Source organism: Triturus cristatus, chromosome 3_1, assembly GCF_964204655.1.
Source record: "Triturus cristatus chromosome 3_1, aTriCri1.1, whole genome shotgun sequence".
NCBI classification, from domain to species: Eukaryota; Metazoa; Chordata; class Amphibia; order Caudata; family Salamandridae; genus Triturus; species Triturus cristatus.
The window spans coordinates 876,319,075-876,342,717 of record NC_140583.1 but is presented as its reverse complement, the minus strand read 5'-3'; the positions used below and the strand labels follow the sequence as shown (position 1 = coordinate 876,342,717).

At 46.6% G+C, this 23,643-nt stretch overlaps 1 protein-coding gene across 1 annotated transcript in view; it reads right to left on the bottom strand.

The window, feature by feature from the left end:
• The window catches only part of LRP2 (LDL receptor related protein 2), a 342,454-nt gene that overhangs the window by 4,634 nt on the left and 314,177 nt on the right, over positions 1 to 23,643 (bottom strand). The window contains exons 76-78 of the mRNA XM_085645360.1: positions 21,187 to 21,300; positions 3,029 to 3,136; positions 1,063 to 1,134 (exon numbers count right to left, since the gene is read on the bottom strand). Coding sequence (XP_085501486.1) covers positions 1,063 to 1,134; positions 3,029 to 3,136; positions 21,187 to 21,300 — 294 coding nt within the window. The remainder of the gene's footprint in view (positions 1 to 1,062; positions 1,135 to 3,028; positions 3,137 to 21,186; positions 21,301 to 23,643) is intronic.

Here is a 23,643-nt window from a genome sequence, read left to right as displayed (position 1 = left end):
GCTATTGTTATTCCTTAGTATTCATAATTATTATCCATTTTGTTAATCTTATAAATTGTAGCTATTTCTTTGTTGCTACTCTTTCTATAAATACACTTTTTATTCTCTCACCTACAGTTGCTGCTTCCACCTCCTTTGATAACATAATCCTTTGTCACTGTACATATGTTACTTCACTATATGCAGCCTTTTCCGCTTTATGGAAAATTCTCATAGGCTTAACCGCTCATGAAAAACCATTGTCATGTAAAGCATTCTGCCTCCCAAAGGGGGCTGTCAGCGCTTTATATAACTGGTAATGCGAGTGCCATATTAAGCACCAGCCGTGAATATGATTCTCAGCTCTCCCATGGGCTGGCCAAACATATTTAAGATATATCTACATCTGAAGCAACTTTGGTGCCTCCAAAAGTATCAATAGAAATGAGAGATTATAAAATGGTCTTGAGTGCAAAAGCAACATTTATGGTCAATATAAACTGTTTTCAGCAGTGTCTTTCAAATACAACCCTCAAAGCGGAAGATAACGCGCCTTCATTCAGAGAAAACAGAGGTGGTCCCATACTGCAACTATAATTCACACGTTCCATATCCAGATGGACCACTCGAGTCGATGTGAGAATCTCAAGGGCAACCCTTTTCTCAAACTTGAAGCCTTTACCTCTGAGGCTCTTTTCATCAGTTGTCTACAATGAGTAATATGGTCCACTTTTATAATAATAAGCCTGAAGGCCAGGGTGGCTGAACATTGTGCATTCTTCAAAGCAGTAACTGTGCGGCCATTATATTTACCTAAATTATTATTATTATTACTGTTGTTGTTATTATTATTATTATTATTTTCTTATTGTTATTGCTATGATCGTTGTTGTGCTATTATTATTGGGATAATGATACTACTACAAATAATACTAAGAAGAAGAAAGCGAATGAGAAGGAGGAGGATGGGAATAGTAGGTATCCATCTGTGGTATCAGGTCAGCTGCTTAGTCAGAAGCAAGGATCACAGACAATTACTGAAAATGCAAAGCTCCAAAGAAAATAAAAAGAGAGAAGCATTACCTCTCCGTATATTGGGTTTTCAAAGTTAGTGCTTTGTTTCAATTTCCTCTTAAAGAAACTCCACTTTGACTCCTGCAAGATAAAAAGGCACCTTAGCACGAGATTAGGAAATTGGCAAGGCTTTTCGAATAAAAGGTTACTACACATAAATCAAACTCTGTATAAGGCAAAAGTTCATAACAGGCTAGTCAGTAACTATGCAATTGGTTTGAAGGGACATCTCGTTGCAGGAATCTTGGATTTTAAAAAATACCACACTTGCACCCAAGAAAGATATTTAAATTTAGGCTCTATATATTTTTTTTTTATTCTAATATTTTTTCCAGATAATATTTACTATTACAAGTAATAAGGTCAACCATCAAGCCTGGACAAGGATGGCGTTCTAGTGACCTGGTCTCTCCTGCATCTTATTGGCAATGGCCATGCGCGAGACAAAGGTCGACCGTATTTCTTCCTGCCCTTGAAGGAGAGAGGGAATAGGTAGAGCAGTAAAAGTACTACTGTAAAGAAGACTAGCATTTACAGAAGTAGGGCTGGTTAGATATAGGCTAAAAAGAATAATATATGTTTTTATGGATAAGATGGTGATGACAAAAAGATACTGCCTACGAAAAAAGCGGTGGAGACAAACCCGGAAAAATAAATCCAAATGGTCATGTTAGACAGTTGTATGTCAGAATAACAAGTACAAAAATATTGTGGTGCCAAAATATTGTGGCCTAAATATCGAGAACTAAAATATTGTGAAAGTAAGTATATATTATTAAGTATAAATTTGCTATTCGAAACTCCACATTTATGTACCTAGACAATATATATCGTCAAGGTACATGCACATAGAGTTAACAACGGAAAATCTAAACTTCCCTTCACAATATCTTGGTTTGATCAATATTTAGACATGATATTTTGACACCCCAATATTTAGAACTCGATGTTCAAATGGTTTACCTTTCAGACAAACATGAGCAGTACATCTAAGTTCAATGAAGACATAGGGGCATATTTATCGAAATGTCATGCAACTCACAGCAACAAGCCACCTTGTCACGCTGCGTTGCGTGATAGGGAGAGGGCAAGAATGCTCCATATTTGAAAATATGTGGCGCATTCCTGTCCCCTCCTTTCATTGGCATACTATGTGCTGCCTAGCGCCAATGCAGGCACTCTTGCACCAAGCAAGGGTGCCAGTGTTGCAGGCAGGATTGTTTTTGTGCAGGCAGGGGCCCCTTCCTGCACACAAACAATCATTTGAGGCTTTTTCCTCTTTCTACGTGTGCTGCAAAATGCAGTACACGTAGAAATAGGAAACAACGAGGAGAAATAGACATATTTCTCTCCATTACACCTCCCCTGGGTAGGCATAGCATTTTGACGGATTCTCAGGACTACCATCCATGGTGAATCTAGGAATGTACCAAAATCCACCAGTGGATGCATGGGAACACTCACACTCCACTCATGAAACGCCTCCCTGGGGCAGAGTAACTAAAGGCAGCGACTTGCACTGCCTTTCTTTACTCCAGATTTACTAAGCACACAGGGCCATGCAAGCTGGCCTTGCGTGGCTTAGTAAATGTCGTTTAGGTTTTAAGTGCCCTTGCGTTACCTTGCGTGGCTCAAAGGTGGCTCAAACCTTTGATGAATAGGGCCCTATGTACCTTCAAAGGGTCCACAGCATGGGCAGAGATTGGCAGCCGGAATAGCATGGGCTGTCTGCTTCTGCCATTATTTTTTAAGTGTATGTTTCTATAATTGCAAGAGTATACATGCACAGCGACTACAGCCAGACTACGTTACAGAATGTGGTCCTTCAAACTCCACTCTGCCTCATATCTATTGTACCTTCACAGATCAATGAAACTCCCCAGTGAGACAGAAGTAACTGTGGGTATTTTAGTTCATAAGACCATTTCCATACATTCATTTATCAGGTAAACAAAATGAATGGGTGTGTTGTTACCTGTACACTGTCTGGGGAAGGTTTCGGTGGAGCGAAAGATTCTAGAGTAGCATAAAAAGGATTCTCAAAACTTCCTCCTGCTGCGTCTCCAGTATTTGTGACTGTTGTCTGGAAAAGAAAAGCAAAGAGGCATTAGCTCATAAATGGCAAAGCAGAGTCATCATTGGCTCCATAAACATGCACTGTAACTGTGATAAATTGCAAATGTGATAATTTAGTGACCCTAACATCAGTATTTTTTGTCAAAATTAGTGTTTTCTATTTTATGATGCTGTGTTATCTATTCTATTCATTTTTATTTGACAGATTTTTGTATTGCAAGCTTGTGATATGCAGCCACTCTGTGTTTTATGTCAACAGTAGTACAGCAAAGACATTTCTAATTTCAAATGCTGCATTTTTCATGGAGAAAAGTGCTGCAGAAAAAAAACCAAATCCTCTGTATTAATAAAGAATATGTACAGTGTGTATTCTAGTGCTTGTCGATGAGATTTATTGAAATATATAAAAACAACCACGTGGTTTTTAGTCTGCGTTTTCCAATGGTTTCAGAGCCAGTGATCTCTCACGCATCTCTGTGAATTTTGAGGCATTAATCAAAGAAATTATTTCATGTCCATAAATTATTTCTTACGTAACAAGTGTCAGATTCTACTGAAAAGGCATTTTTTGTTTGCTTAAATTGTGATGCCTGTTGAAGAGGCTTCAAAGGTGCAGAGGGTAAATGTTCTAACCAATGGTTTCATGTGGGGGCTCCAAAAGAACACGCAGTACCCTAAAAACTCAAATAAAAATAATTTTCTTGCAATGCTCATTGTCCCCAGGCAAGGTTTTTTGACCAAAGGACCTGCCAGCCGGCACGTGGGCCAGGAAATATTTTAATAAACACACTTCTGCATGGACCAGTTTGAGCAGTGGCATGGTGTCTTGGGCACAGGTCATGTTCTTCTGCAGCCATCCTCTGCTGTGGATGGCCAAATGCCATGTGCTGTGAGGACTGGCGGCCTGTGTGGAATTGATTTTCACAATAATTTGTTTCAGGCCCTGGCCTCAGGTAACAAAATTCCCAATGCACGCTGCCATACACCTTGCAATTTGGATGTTGCTCATGCAGTTGATTGGGAACAGGACCTACGTCCAACCCTCACTCTCCATCCTTGGGCAAAGGGCTATGGCCAGACCCTGTGGCTGACCAGCAATATGCACAACAAAAGAACGTGTGCAGTGGGAAAGACCTGTACAGGACTTTGGGTGCTGGGCTTTGCTGAAGACCAGGTCCTGTGGCCAACTCCAATGCATAATGTCAAAAGCCCTGCTGAGCAGTGGCTGGCTGTTGGGTGGTATGGACAGCACTAACAAACAGGGAGGAGGAATAGCCATCAACCACAAAGAGATCATACAGTGTACCACCACCACCAACAACACCATCATCCCCATGGAACATCTCAACTTCAAGCTCCGCACAGACGACAAGGCAACCATCAGAGTCACACTCACAAACCAACCACCAGGCCTGCACTCCAGCTTCTGCAACACCATTGTAGACTTCATTGTGCCCCGGCCTTAAACTCTAAGGACCACATCTTCTTTGGCGACCTACATTTCCACGTCGATGAGCCCAACAACAGAAACGCCGCACACCTCCTCAACAGTATTGGCACTGTAGGATTTAACCCAGATCGTCCCCATTCCTAAACACACCGGAGGACAGACACTGGACCCAATTTTTACCTCCACCAATCGCATCAAATACAGCCATGTTACAGAGCTCACATGGACGGATCAATCCATCATCAACTTCAGCATCTCCAGCCCCCACACCACCACTCCCAGGATGACCAGCGACCCCCCACGGAAGGTGGAACAAAATCTCAGAGACCAGTTAGGTGAACGTACTCAACACCTACAACCCTGCTACTGCCACCAACCTCGAACGGGGAGTGAAAAACTCATCAAGAGCAACATCCAGAGAAAATACTCAAAAAAGACTAGTTGGTACACCCAAGAACACAGAACAGCGAAACAGTTGGAAAGGAGATGCAGCACCAGTAAGGACACCTCCGACGGGGCAGTCTTCAAGACCTCCCTCAACCTCTACCACCGCCTGCTGAGGGCAATAAAAACCACAGCCCTTGCCGCACGCATCAAAACCAGGGCCAACACCAAGGAACTTTTCAACATTGTTAAGGAATTCTCCAACCCGGCTGCCAGTGAAAATAACATAACACCCTCACAGGAGCTGTGCGACAACCATGCCTACTTCTTCCACAAGATCTCTACCATATACAGAAACTGTGATCCCCAACCCACACCTATGGACTTCCTCGGTAGATACACCACCATTGTACATGACACGTACCACACACTGACCACCTGGAACATCATCTTCACCCAAGACACCGCCTCCACCATGAAATCCATTCCCTAGGGAGCTCCCACAGACCCATGCCCGCACCACCTCGGAAACCAAAGTCTCGGACAGGAACTCATCACCCTACTCAACACCTCTATCACCACCGCAACATTTCCCGACACCTGGAAACACGTCGAAGTCAGACATCCAAGGAGACGAACTCAGATGGTTCACCTCCTTCCTCATCGGAAGAACCCAGAGGATCCATCTCCCAACTTTCACCGCTGAACCCAAGGAGATCACCTGTGGTGTCCCTCAGGGCTCATCCATCAGCCTCACGCTCTTCAAAGCATATATTACCCCGCTGGGCAACATCGTCATATCCCACAGTCTCAACATAATTCCCTACGCAGGATGACACCCAACTCATCCTCTCACTCAACGATGACCCCACCGCCACCACAACAAACTTCCACAGATACATGGCAAACATCGCTGACTAGATGAAGAACAACTGTCTACAGCTGAACACAGACAAGACGGAAGTACTGGTCTTTGGCAACAGCAGCAACACATGGAATGACTGGTAGCCATCAAACCTAGGACCCACACCCACTCCCTCTAACTACGCCAGAAACCTCAGAATCATCATTGACAAGCTCACCATGAAATCACAGGTCAACACCATCTCCTTCACCTGCTTCCTCACTCTGCACATGCTACTTAGGATTTTCAAGTGGCTACCCCTACACATGAGCTGCGCCGTCACACAAGCCCTTGTCACCAGCCAACTGGACTATGGCAATGCCCTCTACGTAGGATTCGCCTCACACCTTCTACAGAGACTTCAGACTATACAGAAAGTCACAGCCGGACCCATCCTCAGCCTTCCCCGATGCACCCACATCACACCTCACCTTACCTCAGGAAACACCACTGGCTCCCCATACAGAAGAGATGGCAATTCAAGCTGCTGACCCACGCACAGAAGGCTCTACACAACCAAGGACCACCTACATTAACCACCGCCTGAACTTCTACCAACCATCGAGACGACTATGTTCTGCCTCCCTTTCCCTTGCCCATACTTTCCTCATCTACTGAAGCAGAAGTGAAGGACGCTCCTTCTCCCACATTGCAGCAAAGACCTGGAACAGCCTCCCCAAGCACCTTCAGACTATCATCTCGCTTCCAGAATTCTGAATGGCCCTCAAGACCTGGCTGTTCGAATAAGCTTCCGGGGCCTGCAAGTGCCTAGATGCCCTATCGGGTGATTAGCCATGCTTTTATAAATCCTGAAGATTGATTGATTGGGAAAGTTCTTTCCTTGACCAGCTGTCAACCTATGCTACACAAGCGGAAGGCCTGTGAAGCAGGCATCAACCATGTGGGTGTTAGCTGTAGGGCCTGCACAGGTGGTGTTTTAATGCCTAGCCTCTGGTCTGACACTGTGACCTACTAACCAAGCCACCATCCCATGTTACATATTGTGTCGATATAAGGTTTTTGTGTTGTGCAGGAAGAGTGGTGCTCAAGCTGAGATATGCGTCTGTATGATGAGCTGCGTATGTGTACGGTGCCAACCGGTCGAGGGAAAACGCCTTGAAACCCCCATATAGATGTGACTCCAGAAACCCACAATTTCTAAGCAAGGCAAAGTCCAGGGCACACATAATGAGTATCAAAATGGTTCTGTACAATTTAGTGTTCAAAACAGGATATTTGATCCACACCAGATGAGTACTTTCACATTTGTTTAATCAATGAGGAAATGTTGGACTGGACTGTTCCCAGGAGGCACAGGGTCAAGACTGATTTGCATATGGCTGGGTTCAAACTGGAACGGCATGGTGAGCAAAAAAACGATGGATTTAGGCCCAGATCTCTGTACTGGGGTGAATGTATGACATTGTTCTGCATTCTGTCCATCAACTGTTGTTTTTGCATTTGTCACCCCGAGTGGGAAGGGTATGCCCAGACGTGGGTCCCGTGCTCTCCATTCCACTGGAATCAAGCTATCCTGGCTAAAGAGGGGTGAAACCCCGAAACCGGTGCTAGGATGTTTGTTTCCAGTCCAGGGAGGACCTGGCTTGGCAGTTTGGGCTGGACTGTTCCCATGAGGCACAGGGTCAAGACTGATTTGCATATGGCTGGGTTCAAACTGGAACGGCATGGTGAGCAAAACAACAATGGATTTAGGCCCAGATCGCTGTACTGGGGTGAATGTATGACATTGTTCTTCATTCTGTCCATCAACTGTTGTTTTTGCAAAATGTGAGAGCAACCAGCCGACACGTGTTTAATCACATGTGGGAGTAATCCCGTCACTTCTTCAGGGCTAAAAGTAGCGTGGTTGGGATCAAAAGTCAAGTAGCCGGTGAAAATTCCATCCCGGCTGGGTCATGTGCTCCGGATAAGGAGTAGGAAGGATGGGTGGGTGCGTGTCGAGCCAACCCAGTGGCGGTGATAATTCCAATCCGGCTGGATGATGCGCTCCAGAGGAGCTAGAAGGATATGTGGGCGTTGGTACGCTGACCTAAACGGTGCGTAGGCTAAAGTACTTGTGCGGTCCTGCGGGGTTCCGCAAAGTGGATTATGCAGGAGCAGTCCAGTATTCGGGAGTGGCAGGCAGGTACACCATTGCCGAGGCGAATCCTAATGAGGAGAAGCTGAACCGCAGGAACACTGGTGCCGTCTCGCTTGCCGGAAGCTTACTCCCACATGTGACGACACACGTGTCGGCTGGTTGCTCTCACATTTCCTCTTTGATTAATCAAACGTGAAACTACTCATCTGGTGTGGATCAAATATCCTGTTTTGAACACTAAATCATACGGAACCATTTTGATACTTGTTGGAAACAGCCCCACTCCCACTCCGCAGGGTGGTGGTGGACCTTCCCAACACAATGGGGTAGCTTGGCTCGAGTGGTCAGGAAACAGGCGCAGTGCTAAGCATACAATATACCCATACAATAACCATGCGTGCATCCGTTCCAAAAACGACTCTACACCGTAAAAATTATGAAAATATTCTTTCTTTATCTTTTTCTCTTAGTTGCTGATTGGAAAAATAAATAAGTCAATCACAATATACAAGTTTCAATTAGTGCAGGTCAAATAAATATTGGCTGTTTGATGAAATAAATAGGGGTGATCATAAATAACAGGGCATAAATACAAGTGCAATATATACAGACAATTAAATACTTTGAGGCAATAAATACTGTACCAATAAATATTGTACACCAACAAGTCCTGTGGACCTATAAATATAGTGCAGCAATAAATAGATAAAAATTCAATAAATACAGTATCCCCAATAAATAATTACAAGTATACAGCACCCCTCATATAATCAGATGACACTTCACTTCTTAAGGGCTGATTTGGCCCAGGCACAGCTTGTAGGGTTGTGGAAGGCTTGAGGGGGGAGGCTACTCCCTGGCTGGGACAAGGCTGAGGCCTAAACTGAGGTAGATCAAAGGGGGGAAATACCAATGCCCTGGCTTTCCTTCTCCACACAACCTCTCTAGGTTAGTCCCAGTTCACCCCAGGCACAGTCAGATGGGTTTCAGCACCTCCCTAGCCCCTTAGAGCAGTCTCTCAGGTCTCCACAGGGCCTTAGGCGCCCTCTACTCCACTTACTGCCCTTTTTCTGATGTTCCGACGCCGCTGGAGTCGTGTCGACGCCGGGAGGCGGTTCCGGTTCGGTCTCGGCGGCCTCGGCACAATGTCAGTTCTTTGACGACGCCGGCAGGCGGTTCCGGTCCGATGTCGGTGGCCTCGGTTCGATCTCGACCTCCGATTCGACGGCGTCAGGCAGTCTCTTCACGATGTCGACTTCGGGCGGCTCCGGTCCGATGGCGCTCTCGGCTCCGATGACGTCGGCCGGCCTGGCCTCGATGTCGACTTCCGGCGACTCCGGGGTGCGATCCTCACCCCCGACCTCCGGTGCTCCTCCTCACAGGCTCCGGGCGACTCCGGAGTGCGATCCTCACTCCCGACCTCCGGTGCTCCTCTACCTCGGTCTCCGACGACTCCGGAGGGCGGACTTCACTCCTCCGATGACGCCGCTCGCTCGACCTCGGTTCACTTCCTCCTCGACCTCTGGTATTCCTCTCGACCCCCGTCGGCGCCCTCTCACGACCTCAGGCGGCTCCGGGTACGACGTCTGCTACTTCAGTCAGCGCCGCTTCTCCACCTCGGGCTCCAGGTCTCAGGCTACTCGACGCCGGACTCCAGGGAAACCAGTTTCCAGGTCAGGATCTTGCTGTTTTCTTGGTTCTAAGGCCTGTTCCTGCTGTCCAGGTCCTTAGGATGGTTTTCTTCTGTCTTCTTCCCACACAGGGCTATAGGCTGGGATCCATCAGTAGGGACAAGTATCAAGGGTGGGTTTATGGACCCCACTCCAGGCACAAGTTTCCACCCCTGCTGCTTCACTCCTTCCTCCTTCACTGTTGTGCTCCTCTCTCTTCACCAGTCAGGTGCCAACTGCCAGCTCCAACTGCCAACTGCCTCTCTTATCCTCCCAACATTCTAAACCGCCTCCAACGGTCACAGGGGTCTGGAAGCTCCTGGAATGTTCTGGAAGGTGCTGGTAGGTTCCAGTGGATGCTGGTGATGTCACAGGTGGCCACCATTTTGTGCTCCAGGCCCTCAGACAGAAGTTTCAGGGGTAGATAAAATGGCTCCCTGAATCTGTAGCAACACGAAAAAGTCTGGTGGTTCCCAAAAAGGAAAAATTCAAACAGGGTTTGAGGCAAAAGTGGGACAAAATAAATAATGATGAGGAGGGACCACCCAAAGGGCTGACAGGTCTAACACGCGTCCCCCCCAGCTGAAAGTGGGGAGAGCTACCCAACCCCTTGGGAGTTCTCATCACTAAGGCGGAAATACCTTGAGAGACCGTCTGCATTGGCGTGGTCCACTCCAGGCCGATGTTCCACCTGAAAGTCCATCCCCTGTAGGGAAATAGACCACCTCAACAACTTGGGATTCTCCCCCTTCATTTGCATCAGCCAACGAAGGGGTCTGTGGTCGGTCTGAACGAGGAAGTGCGATCCAAACAGGTATGGCCGCAACTTCTTCAGAGCCCATACCACTGCAAAGGCTTCACGCTCTATTGCACTCCACTTCTGTTCCCTGGGAAGTAGTCTCCTGGATAGGAAGACCACGGGTTGATCCAGACCCTCTTCGTTGAGTTGCGATAACACTGCCCCAATGCCATGTTCTGATGCATCTGTCTGGACAATGAACTTCTTGGAAAAGTCTGGGGCCCTTAAGACCGGGGCCTCGCACAAGGCTTTCTTCAATTTCTCAAAGGCTTGCTGACAAGCCTCCGCCCAGACTACCCGTCGAGGTTGTTTCTTGGACGTGAGCTCCGTGAGAGGGGCTACGATGGTACCGTACCCCTTCACGAAGCGGCGATAGTATCCCGTGAGGCCCAAAAATGCTCGGACCTCAGTCTGTGTCTTGGGGGGTTCCCAGGCCATGATGGCCTCGATCTTCGCCTGGAGGGGTTGCACCGTTCCCCTACCCACCAAGTGTCCAAGGTACACTACCGACCCCTGCCCGATCTGGCACTTGCTGGCCTTGATCGTCAATCCAGCTTGTCTCAGGGCCTGGAGAACAGCTTGCAGGTGATGCAAGTGATCCTCCCAGCTGTTACTGAAGACGGCTATGTCATCCAGATAAGCAGCAGAGAAACTCTCCATTCCGGTGAGGATCTGGTTTACCAGGCGCTGAAACGTGGCAGGTGCGTTCTTGAGCCCAAAGGGCATCACACAGAACTGGTAGTGGCCAATGGGCGTGGAGAAGGCTGACCTTTCCCTTGCTCCATCAGTCAACGAGATCTGCCAGTACCCTGAAGTAAGGTCAAAGGTACTTAGATATTGGGCAGCTCCCAGCCGGTCAATCAATTCATCCGCCCTAGGGATCGGATGTGCATCAGTCTTTGTCACTGAATTCAGTCCCCGGTAGTCCACACAGAACCTCAGTTCTGGTTGGGCACCCGGTGGTGCAGCTTTCGGTACTAACACCACCGGACTAGACCAGGGGCTGCTAGAAGGTTCAATCACTCCTAGCTCCAGCATCTTAGTGACTTCACTATGAATGCTGGCCTTCACCTTGTCTGACATCCGGTAGATCTTGGACTTCACAGGTGGGCTGTCTCCTGTGTCCACGTCATGGACGCACAGGTGAGTCCTACCCGGGACAAGGGAGAACAACGAAGAGTACTGCCCCAGGACCTGGCGACAGTCCTCCTGCTGTTCAGGAGTTAGAGATGGGGAGAGAATCACTCCCTCCACCGACCCATCCTTTTCCTGAGACGCAAACAGATCAGGGAGAGGCTCGCTTTCCACGTCCTCTCCTCCGTCAGTCACCATCATCAAGATGACTTCGGGCCTCTCGTGGTGGGGTTTGAGGCGGTTGGCATGCAGCACCCGCAGGGGCTGACGAGGGGTCTTCAGGTCCACCAAGTAGGTAGCCTTACCCTTCTTCTCCAACACCTCAAAGGGTCCTGACCAGCGATCCTGGAGGGCACTAAGCTCTCCTGGTTCGATCACCCACACCTTCTGGCCAGGCTCCAACTCCACCGGGTGAGCGTTGTGGTCATACCACGCCTTCATTACTGCTTGGCTGGCTTCCAAGTTGTCAGAAGCTTGCTTCCACAACTTAGCCATTTGGCTCCGGAAGGCCAGCATGTAGCTCACCACATCCTGGGGGAGCTTTCTGGGAGTTCTTTCCCATCCGTCTCTCACCAGGTTAAGAGGTCCGCGTACAGGGTGCCCATACAGAAGCTCGAAGGGGCTGAAGCCCACTCCCTTCTGTGGCACTTCCCTGTAGGAAAAAAGTAAACAGGGTAGGAGGACGTCCCATTTCCTCCGCAGGCTTTCAGGCAGACTTCTGATCATGCCTTTTAAGGTTTTGTTAAACCTCTCCACCAGACCATTGGTCTGGGGGTGGTAAGGAGTTGTGAACCGGTAGGTCACTCCACACTCCTTCCACATTGCCCGCATATACGCTGACATGAAGTTGGTCCCCCTGTCGGACACAACTTCCTTGGGAAAACCCACTCGGGTAAAGATTCCCATCAGGGCCCTAGCCACAACAGGTGCTGTTATGGTCCTCAGAGGTATTGCCTCTGGGTACCGTGTGGCATGATCCACCAGAACCAGGATAAACCTGTGACCAGCTGTAGTCGGTGGATCTAATGGACCCACAATGTCGATGCCCACCCTTTCAAAGGGGGTGCTAACGACAGGAAGTGGTTCCAGGGGAGCTTTCAGCTTCACCCCTGTTTTCCCACTGGCTTGGCAAGACACACATGTCCGGCAGTAGGTATCGGACGACACTTTCATCTGAGGCCAATAAAAGTGTGGGACAAGACGGGCGAAGGTCTTGTCTTGCCCCAGGTGTCCTGCCAATGGTATCTCGTGAGCCAACTCTAAAAGGAAGGCTCGATAACGTTGAGGAACTACCAAGGCTCGTGACGATCCATGTAGGGGTGCCTTGGGTTCACTGTAGAGGAGGCCATCCTCCCAGTAAACACTGTAGTTCCCTTCAACGTTCCCTGCTGCCTGGGCTTCGGCCTGTCGCCTCAGCCCCTCAAGGGTAGGGCACTCCCTCTGGCCCTGGCAGAATTCCTCCCTGGACGGGCCTCCCTCCACGTGCCACTCGGCCGGGATGGGTAGGTCCTCCAGGTTGGTAACGTCCCCCTCCGCAGACTCCTGGTCCACCACCTCCGGTGGCCTATCCGTCCTACGGGGTGGAGACGCCGAGGCAGGCTCCTCCTGTCCTCGGTTCTTCCCTTGACTGGCAGCTGGCTGGGCCTTTGTTCCAGGCTCCAGCCGGAATGAACTCCCTCTTCGGGTAGTCACGGACCTTGTGCTAACACAGGCCCAGTCAGGTGTACCCAGCATCTCGGTGTGAGTCCGGTATTCCACCTCCTTCCAAGCGTTGTGCTCCATGTCATTGCCCAGCAGACAATCGACTGGCACGGCAGGGCTTACGGCAACTCGAAGTGAACCTGCAACCCCCCCCCATTCAAAGGGAACCTCGGCCACTGGATAGTGACCTGTTCTGCCGTCAGCCATCGCGGCTGGGTGGAGTACATCGGGAATTACCTGCTCTGGAGACACCAGCTGGCTACGCACCATAGTCATACTGGCTCCTGTGTCTCTCAGAGCCTCCCCTCTTTGGCCGTTGATGGTGATCCACTGCCCATACTTTGCGGTATTTGCGGGCACCTGGATCTTAGGAACCATCTCCCGTTCTCCCAGGGACACTAAAGTGACACCCGCCCACTCCCTTCCCTTAGTTAAGGGCATCTCCTCCCCGAGCACTACACTAGCTACTCCGGGGGGCTTTCCTCCAGTGGGAGGGGGTGATCGTTTCTGACACTTCGGATCTCCTTTATAGTGTCCAACGCCACCGCACTCGTAGCAATGGACAACCCTTGGCTGCTGACTCTGGCCAGGATTAGGGTTTCTGGGTGGGTTAGCCTTAGAGGTGAATCCTGTTCCCTTCCCTTGGAAGTTATTTTGGGGGCCTTTGGAGAACTCCTTTTTCTTTTCCCCTCCTTCTTTCTTCTGGGGGGCGCCCTGTCCGGCCTTTTGAGTATCCCCTCCAGTCCCCCTTGTGGACACCCGGGTACTAGCCCAAATGTCCGCCTCCTCAGCAAGCTTCCGGGGGCTGGTCAGCTTGCTATCCACCAGGTGTTGCCGCAGTTCAGGGAAACATTTCTCGAGTAGGTGTTCCTTCAGTACTAGGTCAAACAGCTCCTCGTAGTTCCTTACTTCACTGCCCTGAATCCAACCTTCCAGTGCCTTCTTTGCATAGTCCAGGAAGTCCACCCAATTCTGTGTGCCCAGCTTGTGACTACCCCTGAACTTCTGTCTGTACTTTTCAGGTGTTAGTCCAAACTTTCTGATGAGCGCCAGTTTCATGGTGGGGAAGTGGGTCTGCTCATCCTCTTCGAGGGCCAATAAAGCATCCCTACCAGCTGGAGGCATGTACCTATACAATCCTCCTCCCCAATACTTCACTGGAACCCCATGGGCCCTCAACGAGACCTCATAGGCTGCTAGCCACTTGGCGATGTCGTCACCCGCCCCATAGCTAGCTACTATGTCCTTTGGCAGGTAAGGTTTGGATTCCCTGGTGACCTCTTGGTTTTGGCTGCCACCATTAGGAACAGGTTGTGCCCCTATTCTTAGGATCTGAAGCTCTATCTCTTTCAGTCTTATCTCATGAGCCATCCTCTCTTTCTCCGTCTCATGAGCCAACCTCTGTTCCTCCTTCTCCTTCTCCAGCTTTGCTAAATCCCATGTGAGCTGTCTTTTCTCTCTCCGATCTGCTAACTCCACGCTGGATAAGCCCCCGCTAGAGACAGTGCTGCCCTTCCTAGAAAGTGTCCTGGGCCCTGCTGACAGGTTCCCCACCTCAGGTTGGTACATCTCAGCCCCCTCGGGGTTAGGCTCTCCATCCCTGTCTTCCTCCTCAGCCTTGCTTTCTCGGCGTGCCTCCCCCCAAGCCCTTAAGCTGGTTTGGAGTGCACCCTTCTTTGCTCCTGGGGGACAGTACACCCCCTCCCGCTGGCAAAACTCCCTGAGTTGGGCCACAGTGTACGTTTCTAAATCTTCCAGTACAAACTCCATCTTGCCCACTCAGGTTAGAGGACAGGTTTTGTGCAGTAACAATGCAGGGGGGTACCTTTAGTAATACCTCCTCCCACCACCAGAGTAAATTTGGAAAAAACAAAAACCCACAATTGGGAAGGCCGCTGTGAGAAAACTCCCGGTGTAGGCCTATGGACTACCCACAGTTATTGTTGAGTATATGTAGGCACAGCTCTATCCCACCACTGAACACCAATTTATGTTGGAAACAGCCCCACTCCCACTCCGCAGGGTGGTGGTGGACCTTCCCAACACAATGGGGTAGCTTGGCTCGAGTGGTCAGGAAACAGGCGCAGTGCTAAGCATACAATATACCCATACAATAACCATGCGTGCATCCGTTCCAAAAACGACTCTACACCGTAAAAATTATGAAAATATTCTTTCTTTATCTTTTTCTCTTAGTTGCTGATTGGAAAAATAAATAAGTCAATCACAATATACAAGTTTCAATTAGTGCAGGTCAAATAAATATTGGCTGTTTGATGAAATAAATAGGGGTGATCATAAATAACAGGGCATAAATACAAGTGCAATATATACAGACAATTAAATACTTTGAGGCAATAAATACTGTACCAATAAATATTGTACACCAACAAGTCCTGTGGACCTATAAATATAGTGCAGCAATAAATAGATAAAAATTCAATAAATACAGTATCCCCAATAAATAATTACAAGTATACAGCACCCCTCATATAATCAGATGACACTTCACTTCTTAAGGGCTGATTTGGCCCAGGCACAGCTTGTAGGGTTGTGGAAGGCTTGAGGGGGGAGGCTACTCCCTGGCTGGGACAAGGCTGAGGCCTAAACTGAGGTAGATCAAAGGGGGGAAATACCAATGCCCTGGCTTTCCTTCTCCACACAACCTCTCTAGGTTAGTCCCAGTTCACCCCAGGCACAGTCAGATGGGTTTCAGCACCTCCCTAGCCCCTTAGAGCAGTCTCTCAGGTCTCCACAGGGCCTTAGGCGCCCTCTACTCCACTTACTGCCCTTTTTCTGATGTTCCGACGCCGCTGGAGTCGTGTCGACGCCGGGAGGCGGTTCCGGTTCGGTCTCGGCGGCCTCGGCACAATGTCAGTTCTTTGACGACGCCGGCAGGCGGTTCCGGTCCGATGTCGGTGGCCTCGGTTCGATCTCGACCTCCGATTCGACGGCGTCAGGCAGTCTCTTCACGATGTCGACTTCGGGCGGCTCCGGTCCGATGGCGCTCTCGGCTCCGATGACGTCGGCCGGCCTGGCCTCGATGTCGACTTCCGGCGACTCCGGGGTGCGATCCTCACCCCCGACCTCCGGTGCTCCTCCTCACAGGCTCCGGGCGACTCCGGAGTGCGATCCTCACTCCCGACCTCCGGTGCTCCTCTACCTCGGTCTCCGACGACTCCGGAGGGCGGACTTCACTCCTCCGATGACGCCGCTCGCTCGACCTCGGTTCACTTCCTCCTCGACCTCTGGTATTCCTCTCGACCCCCGTCGGCGCCCTCTCACGACCTCAGGCGGCTCCGGGTACGACGTCTGCTACTTCAGTCAGCGCCGCTTCTCCACCTCGGGCTCCAGGTCTCAGGCTACTCGACGCCGGACTCCAGGGAAACCAGTTTCCAGGTCAGGATCTTGCTGTTTTCTTGGTTCTAAGGCCTGTTCCTGCTGTCCAGGTCCTTAGGATGGTTTTCTTCTGTCTTCTTCCCACACAGGGCTATAGGCTGGGATCCATCAGTAGGGACAAGTATCAAGGGTGGGTTTATGGACCCCACTCCAGGCACAAGTTTCCACCCCTGCTGCTTCACTCCTTCCTCCTTCACTGTTGTGCTCCTCTCTCTTCACCAGTCAGGTGCCAACTGCCAGCTCCAACTGCCAACTGCCTCTCTTATCCTCCCAACATTCTAAACCGCCTCCAACGGTCACAGGGGTCTGGAAGCTCCTGGAATGTTCTGGAAGGTGCTGGTAGGTTCCAGTGGATGCTGGTGATGTCACAGGTGGCCACCATTTTGTGCTCCAGGCCCTCAGACAGAAGTTTCAGGGGTAGATAAAATGGCTCCCTGAATCTGTAGCAACACGAAAAAGTCTGGTGGTTCCCAAAAAGGAAAAATTCAAACAGGGTTTGAGGCAAAAGTGGGACAAAATAAATAATGATGAGGAGGGACCACCCAAAGGGCTGACAGGTCTAACAATACTCATTACGTGTGCCCTGGACTTTGCCTTGCTATGTTACATATTGCTGAATGCCTTGCAAAGAGAAGTTGGCCATGTGGCAATCTCGAAGCTGCACCTGCATAGAGGTGATTGCTTTGTTTTAGCCTTTGTTCAGACCTGGAACTCAACTCACTAGGCAGAAAACCACCTCTGAGCCAAACTGGGTGCAGTGTGGCTTGGCCACCTCTGGGTTGCGGGTAGGGCCTCACATAAGACAACAACCTGCAGACAAGCCCTGGCTTCTGGAAGAAGTATGCTCCTAGCATCAATAATCATTCAATGATTACACACTGTTTTCATTAATATTCCAGATTTAAAAATAAGAGGTTCTTAGGCAATGTAAACTAAATTGTTTATTGAAAGAAATAAAATAAGATGGACTGAGCAGTTCTCTTCTGAATTTCTCAGACTTCCTTCCATACTTTGCAAGTGTTAGACCTGACAGCCTTAGAGTGGTCTTTCCTCAAACATTTTGCCTACCTCTTCCACTTTTCTAAACTATTTTTTGCTGGCTTTAGTATTCTGTACACTTTACCACTACTAATCAGTGCTAAATTGCTTGTGCTCTCTCCCCTAAACATGGATATATTGACTCATCTCCAAATGGCATATTTAATTTATTTATAAGTCCCTAGTAAAGTGAACTACATGTGCCATGGGTCTGTAAATTAAATTCTCCTACTGGTTCTAAGTGCCACCCACGTAGGCAACCCTCTAACGGTGGCTCAGGAGTGCCTATGCAGAGCCTTATGTGCAGTCAGAGGTTGTGCTGCTTCCCTAAATGGTGTAGCCTACATTCGTGAAGATAGAATATTCACAATGGACTTACTCAGGGTATTCTTTCAAAGAAACATGCACTATGCCTGAAAGAAAACATAAATTCATCTGAATCAAAGTCATCTCCCGTTGTGCAAAGCGTTTGTGAGTCCAGTTGCCCTCCCAAATGTTCAGTGGGCTTCATCCTTCCCAGAAACCAGACGCACACTGACATCAGTGTGCAGGGCAATGGACCTAACTTTTATCACCATGGGCACTTATTATCAGGCCAAAATAATGTGTTGATACATTTAGAAAAGATCCTTTTCTGTATTTAAAGTCTGTGGACTCTCTGCTTGCGGCAAACTGTCCCAAAAAAGACCTGACATGGAGGTGAGACTTTCAGTTCGGGTCTAATTATCTTGAGTAATGAGTTATGCTAGTTTGTCATGCATATTAGTGATAACTAAAGGTCTAAAACCAGAAGCAAGAGAAAAAAGATTAAATTCATACATTGAGAAAAAAATCACACTGAGCAGTCCTCTGTCAAGCCTTCATACCATGCATACTGTGAGAAATTAATCAGGCTCGAGTCAGCTACCCTGTACCGTTGATACAACAATTATTTTAACCATTGCACTATTTTAATGAATTTATGAATATGCATATGTTGGAACACTTGCTATATGATAATGTGTTGATGGACCACATTCACACACAAACAAACACACACACATGTGCACATGCCATGACTGTGAAATTAAATATGGCCCAATAACACGTTAGAGTAACTGTACTACTAAACAAACATTCACACATTTATTGCTGCAGTACCAAGGTTACATTTCAATTTATTACTGCAGTAGAGCAAACTTGACAAGAGGAAATCACTATTTACTGCCTCACAGATTGCATATTAGAAGTGCTTTACCCATGGATACACTCCATTTATAGTTCAATGTGATTTTACCGTACTGCATAAATGTAATCCCTTGCATCCTGGTTTTAGTTAATTATCTTTAAAAAGAATGTTAAATGGTATTTGTTACCATTGTTAAGGGAGAAGCAGCACAATGCGTGCTAGGCTTTTCTTCTAATTCTGAGTTATGACTCACACACATAATAAGTATATAAAACATTAATACTCCAAATACTATGGGCCCGATTCACAGAACTAACTTAAGACAAAATCCTAAACTTACTACCATTTTGGTAATTCACAGAAGGCACTTACTCATTTTGGTATTCACAGAAGGCACTTACTCATTTCGGTATTCACAGAAGTTAGGAGTCCTAACTTTAGGACTCCTAAATGCCTTCTGTGAATACCGAAAGTCTTAAAATTAGGATTTGTCTCAATTTTGTAGTAGTAAAGTTAGGACTCCTAACTTTAGGACTCCTAAATGCATTTTGTGAATACCGAAAGCCTTAAAATTACAATTTTTCTCAGTTTAGTAGTAGTAAAGTTAGGAGTCCTAACTTTAGGACTCCTAAACTGAGAAAAATCCTAATTTTAAGACTTTCGGTATTCACAGAAGGCATTTAGGAGTCCTAAAGTTAGGACTCCTAACTTCTGTGAATACCGAAGTGAGTAAGTGTCTTCTGTGAATACCAAAATGAGTAAGTGCCTTCTGTGAATACCAAAATGGTAGTAAGTTTAGGATTTTGTCTTAAGTTAGTTCTGTGAATCGGGCCCTATCACTGCACAGGAAACAAAATCCACCACATTATTACTGGAGGTCATCAGTAAACAATGGTATTCCTTTTTGGAAAGCCATAGGATTCCCAAGGAGGTCCAAACGGGGTTCCTTCATTCTCATGGTACTGAGACCCTTTAGTGTCGGTCCTCAATGATCTGTGACTTCTGCAGACCAGGGCTATTTTTCCACCTTCTTTCTGCTGTATTATTGTGGGAGTGGGTGGAACTCCTTGAATTTAACTCTGCGGAATTCTATGGAGTTACATAAAACTCTGTGAGATTCAGCAGAGTTCTGCCAATGGGCAGAAATAGGCATGTTGCGCTGCTTGCGCTGTGATGTAGCGCCCTTAGCGTGTTCCGCGCTGAGAAATCAGAGTGAATGGCTCCACGCAGTGGACAAAAGGGCGAAGCTACTCGAGTTGATTTTGCTGCCACTCAAGTAGATTTTCTAAGCGTTCAAAATTTAGAGTGCAAATTTTCATCTCAGGGTGATCCTCAGGGCTCCTTGATTAGCCCTACTCTCTCCAATCTATATGTGTGCACTTTGGCTTTGCTCTTTTGGTTTAAAATTTAAATGTCATGCTGACAACACTCAGATCTTGACAACACAAGATGATAGTTTACAAAATATTGTCTCTATTTTCAATTATTCTTTTCGCTTTCTATTGCAGATGATTAACATTTCACATGTGACTTTGCCACTACTGAAGATTCCAAAAAGATTGTCAAACACAATGTAACACACTCCACGCTGGAAAAAGTTTTGTCTTCTTATGCTGGGTACAAGACCAGCAGCAAAAGCAGCAGTGGTGATTGATATGTTGTCTTATTGCCCCTATTATTTGTAAAAACATTACTTTGAAAATGGTGGTTTTGCATGGACATCAGTTAACTGAATCAGCAGGTTATCCTCTATGTATCATTTGCTCCTTAAACATGCCACTTGATACCATTGGTTTAAAGAGTCACAAAGGTAGTGACAGAAATAGAAGGTAAGCAGCCACATTTACTCTCTTTTGTTTTCAGACTTTACCATTTCACTAACCCCACGGCTAAAAATAAGAGGCCATTGAAGGTCTAAGGGTAGAACAATGTTGGTCAACAATGTGATATTACCAGCAATCAAAGAGTGGGTAATGATACTTTCACTACACTACTTGGTAAATCTACATCCATGTACCGCGACCCTTCAGAACGTTAACAGTTTTGAGGCTTTTCCAATAGGGGCTGCATTGGTCTGCTGCACTGCTCCACAAACATGAATGTGTCTGCCACTGTCCTTCCTGCCGAGACTACTTAATACCTGAAGAGCATGTCACTCCATGACATAAAAGAGGGGGAAAGGTGACAATGACAGATCAAACACTGTAAGGCAGACAAAGACTGCCGTAAAGGGCCTCAATGTTTGTTGAATGATGAGATACAGCACAGAAATAAATTGCTTTAAATTTCAGTTGCAAATTCTTTCTCACCTTGGGCGGCTGGTCCACTGTCACAACACTAATGTTGCCTTCTCTGCTAGTTAAGTACAGTGGATTTTCAAATGTAATGGGTTGCTTTCCTGGATCTACAGTGAAACTATCACTCTAAGAAAAAGGAAACAAGAAGAACAAAACTAGTTAGTGTCACTTAGTTACATGTACCATTTTATCTGATTTTCCAACTCCCACAAACATTTTGGCCAATACAAAAATTTAAATATTAAACATAAATCTACACAAAAGTCCATGTTTTCTAGGGTACTGGAGTGAGTGGGTATAGCGGGAGTGATGGAGTGAGTGAGTAAGACACTGAGTGAATGTATGAGTAAGCAAGTTTGCTTTCAGCACAACTCCACGTAGCAAAGTGTCAATTGTAGCTAACAGAATACGCATTTAGAAATCAGTAAAATAAAGAATATATATCATACATTGATTGAAAGCAGTATTGGTTAATTCAGTATTTTGTATGGATGTTTCCTAATCATCAAATCATTTATTGTTTACTCAGCCAATTTTGAAGATCGGCTTAACATAGTAAAAGTATATTTTTGATATTTCATAAGCTGATACTACTGCTATGTGTCGAATAGACAGCAAAACATGTGTGCTTTTCTTACGTTGGCTTTAATCTCAGTTGCCAAAGGAATTACTATGCTTAAAGGTGCTTAGAAGAGTGAAGTGTGGTTAGCATTTAAGACTCTACTCCATCATGTTATTCTTGTTTTGATGAGTCAGCTAAGGAGTATGAATAGATAACGCTTAAAAGAGACCTTAAGTTACATGGAGGAGATTGTAAATCAATCCTAGATTAATTGTGTGAGTGATAAAGTACCATGATAGTGCACAGGGAGGAGTTAACTGGCAAACATTAGGAAAAAGTGAGCAAAGTACGGAAATATCTGAGCTAAAGTGTCTTAAGGGGATATCAGAATCAGAGATGATAATATAAAATTTGCAAATGTTACCTCTCATAAAGAGCAAGGAATGGTTAGTAGAGTGCATAGGCATGATAACAGATATGTATCCTAGAGTCCAAGAAAGGACATTGATGGGCTTTAACGATATGTGCGGGATTGGTTTTCCTCTAACGTCCATGGGATAATAAGCATTAGTGTGAGCAATCCTTGTTATTCAGAGTTCCTTGATCTTCAAAAGGGATTCAAATACCCTCTACATTGTTTCAGAATTCTTTGGTTCATAGCAATATCTGGATTGCAATATCTGTATTTCATATAAAAAGAACTAATTCACCTGATGTGACCCTTAAAATTGTCTGATTGTGAGTACCATCTGAAGGGAATGATGTAACTATCAGGTGATCACTAGTAAGCAGTGTCAGTGCTTAACACACACTTGAATATTCAAACTTTGAGTCATAATAAACATCAGACTTCATCATGCAGTGATTATTGAAGTTCAGAAGAAACATCAAAATACATATGTGAGTATTGGCCCGGACTATATTTGTTCACAGTTTGAACCTACAGTTTATTGTAATGCACTGTATTATAGCATTGGTATTGCACTTCCTGCGACTATGTGGCTCACTGAAGCACTTATGTACAGGGGTGGAATACTACATCACGTTAATATGTGGCTGGACATGTATTGTCTTTGCTCTGAGTCTATGTGGAAAGTGTGTCCATGTCATGGTAATGACCCTCAATGTAGAAAAGCTGCTGGCATATTTTTCCTAACATTTTTCTGGAACATACCCTTATTCCGTGCCATTTTTTGCCTAAACAAGTTCACTCTTGTGTTTTAATTTCGTTAAAATGTCCTGTGTCTACCTTGAGATCCAGGTTTTGAACTACAGTGCTGGGACAAGTTAATTACTTTGCTGGGCAGCTGGTAGATCAAAGCCTTCCTCAGAGAAATAGGCCCATTAGGTGGGAGTAGCCTTATCCTGGGAGGAGAAGGGCCTATCTCTAATAAGCCTCGAAATGGTGATTTATACAGAGGTAAATAAAGAGCAGGTAGACCTCTGGCACCAGTCGCTGGTGAGCTCCCTTTAAATCTTGGAGGGAAGAAACCAACTCTGGCTGCGGGAGGTAATCTCAGCTGATATGTTCTTCTCAACCATAGTTAAAATCCCCTTCTTTGAAATATCTAGAATACATCAAAGGAGGTTTGTACAGCCAAAGGAAGAGTCAATAAGGGATGGATCAATGATGTTGCATTCTTGGACTGAGTAGATGCTCCCACTTTCTATAACTCTCCATTTTTAAACCCTTGCACAATGGAAGAAAATTTGAGACAAATAGGAGAAATTGAATAAGATAGAGGGCCTAGCTTACTGATGAATGCCTGTATGGGGTGAAAGAACTCTGGATTTGTACTTCTTGGACTTCTGTTGGACTCTGCTAAGACAGTAGGAGAATGAGAAAATATTCTCAGAAATTCCACCTTTAAAAATGTCACATTAAAGAAAGAAAGACTTGTTTTCTT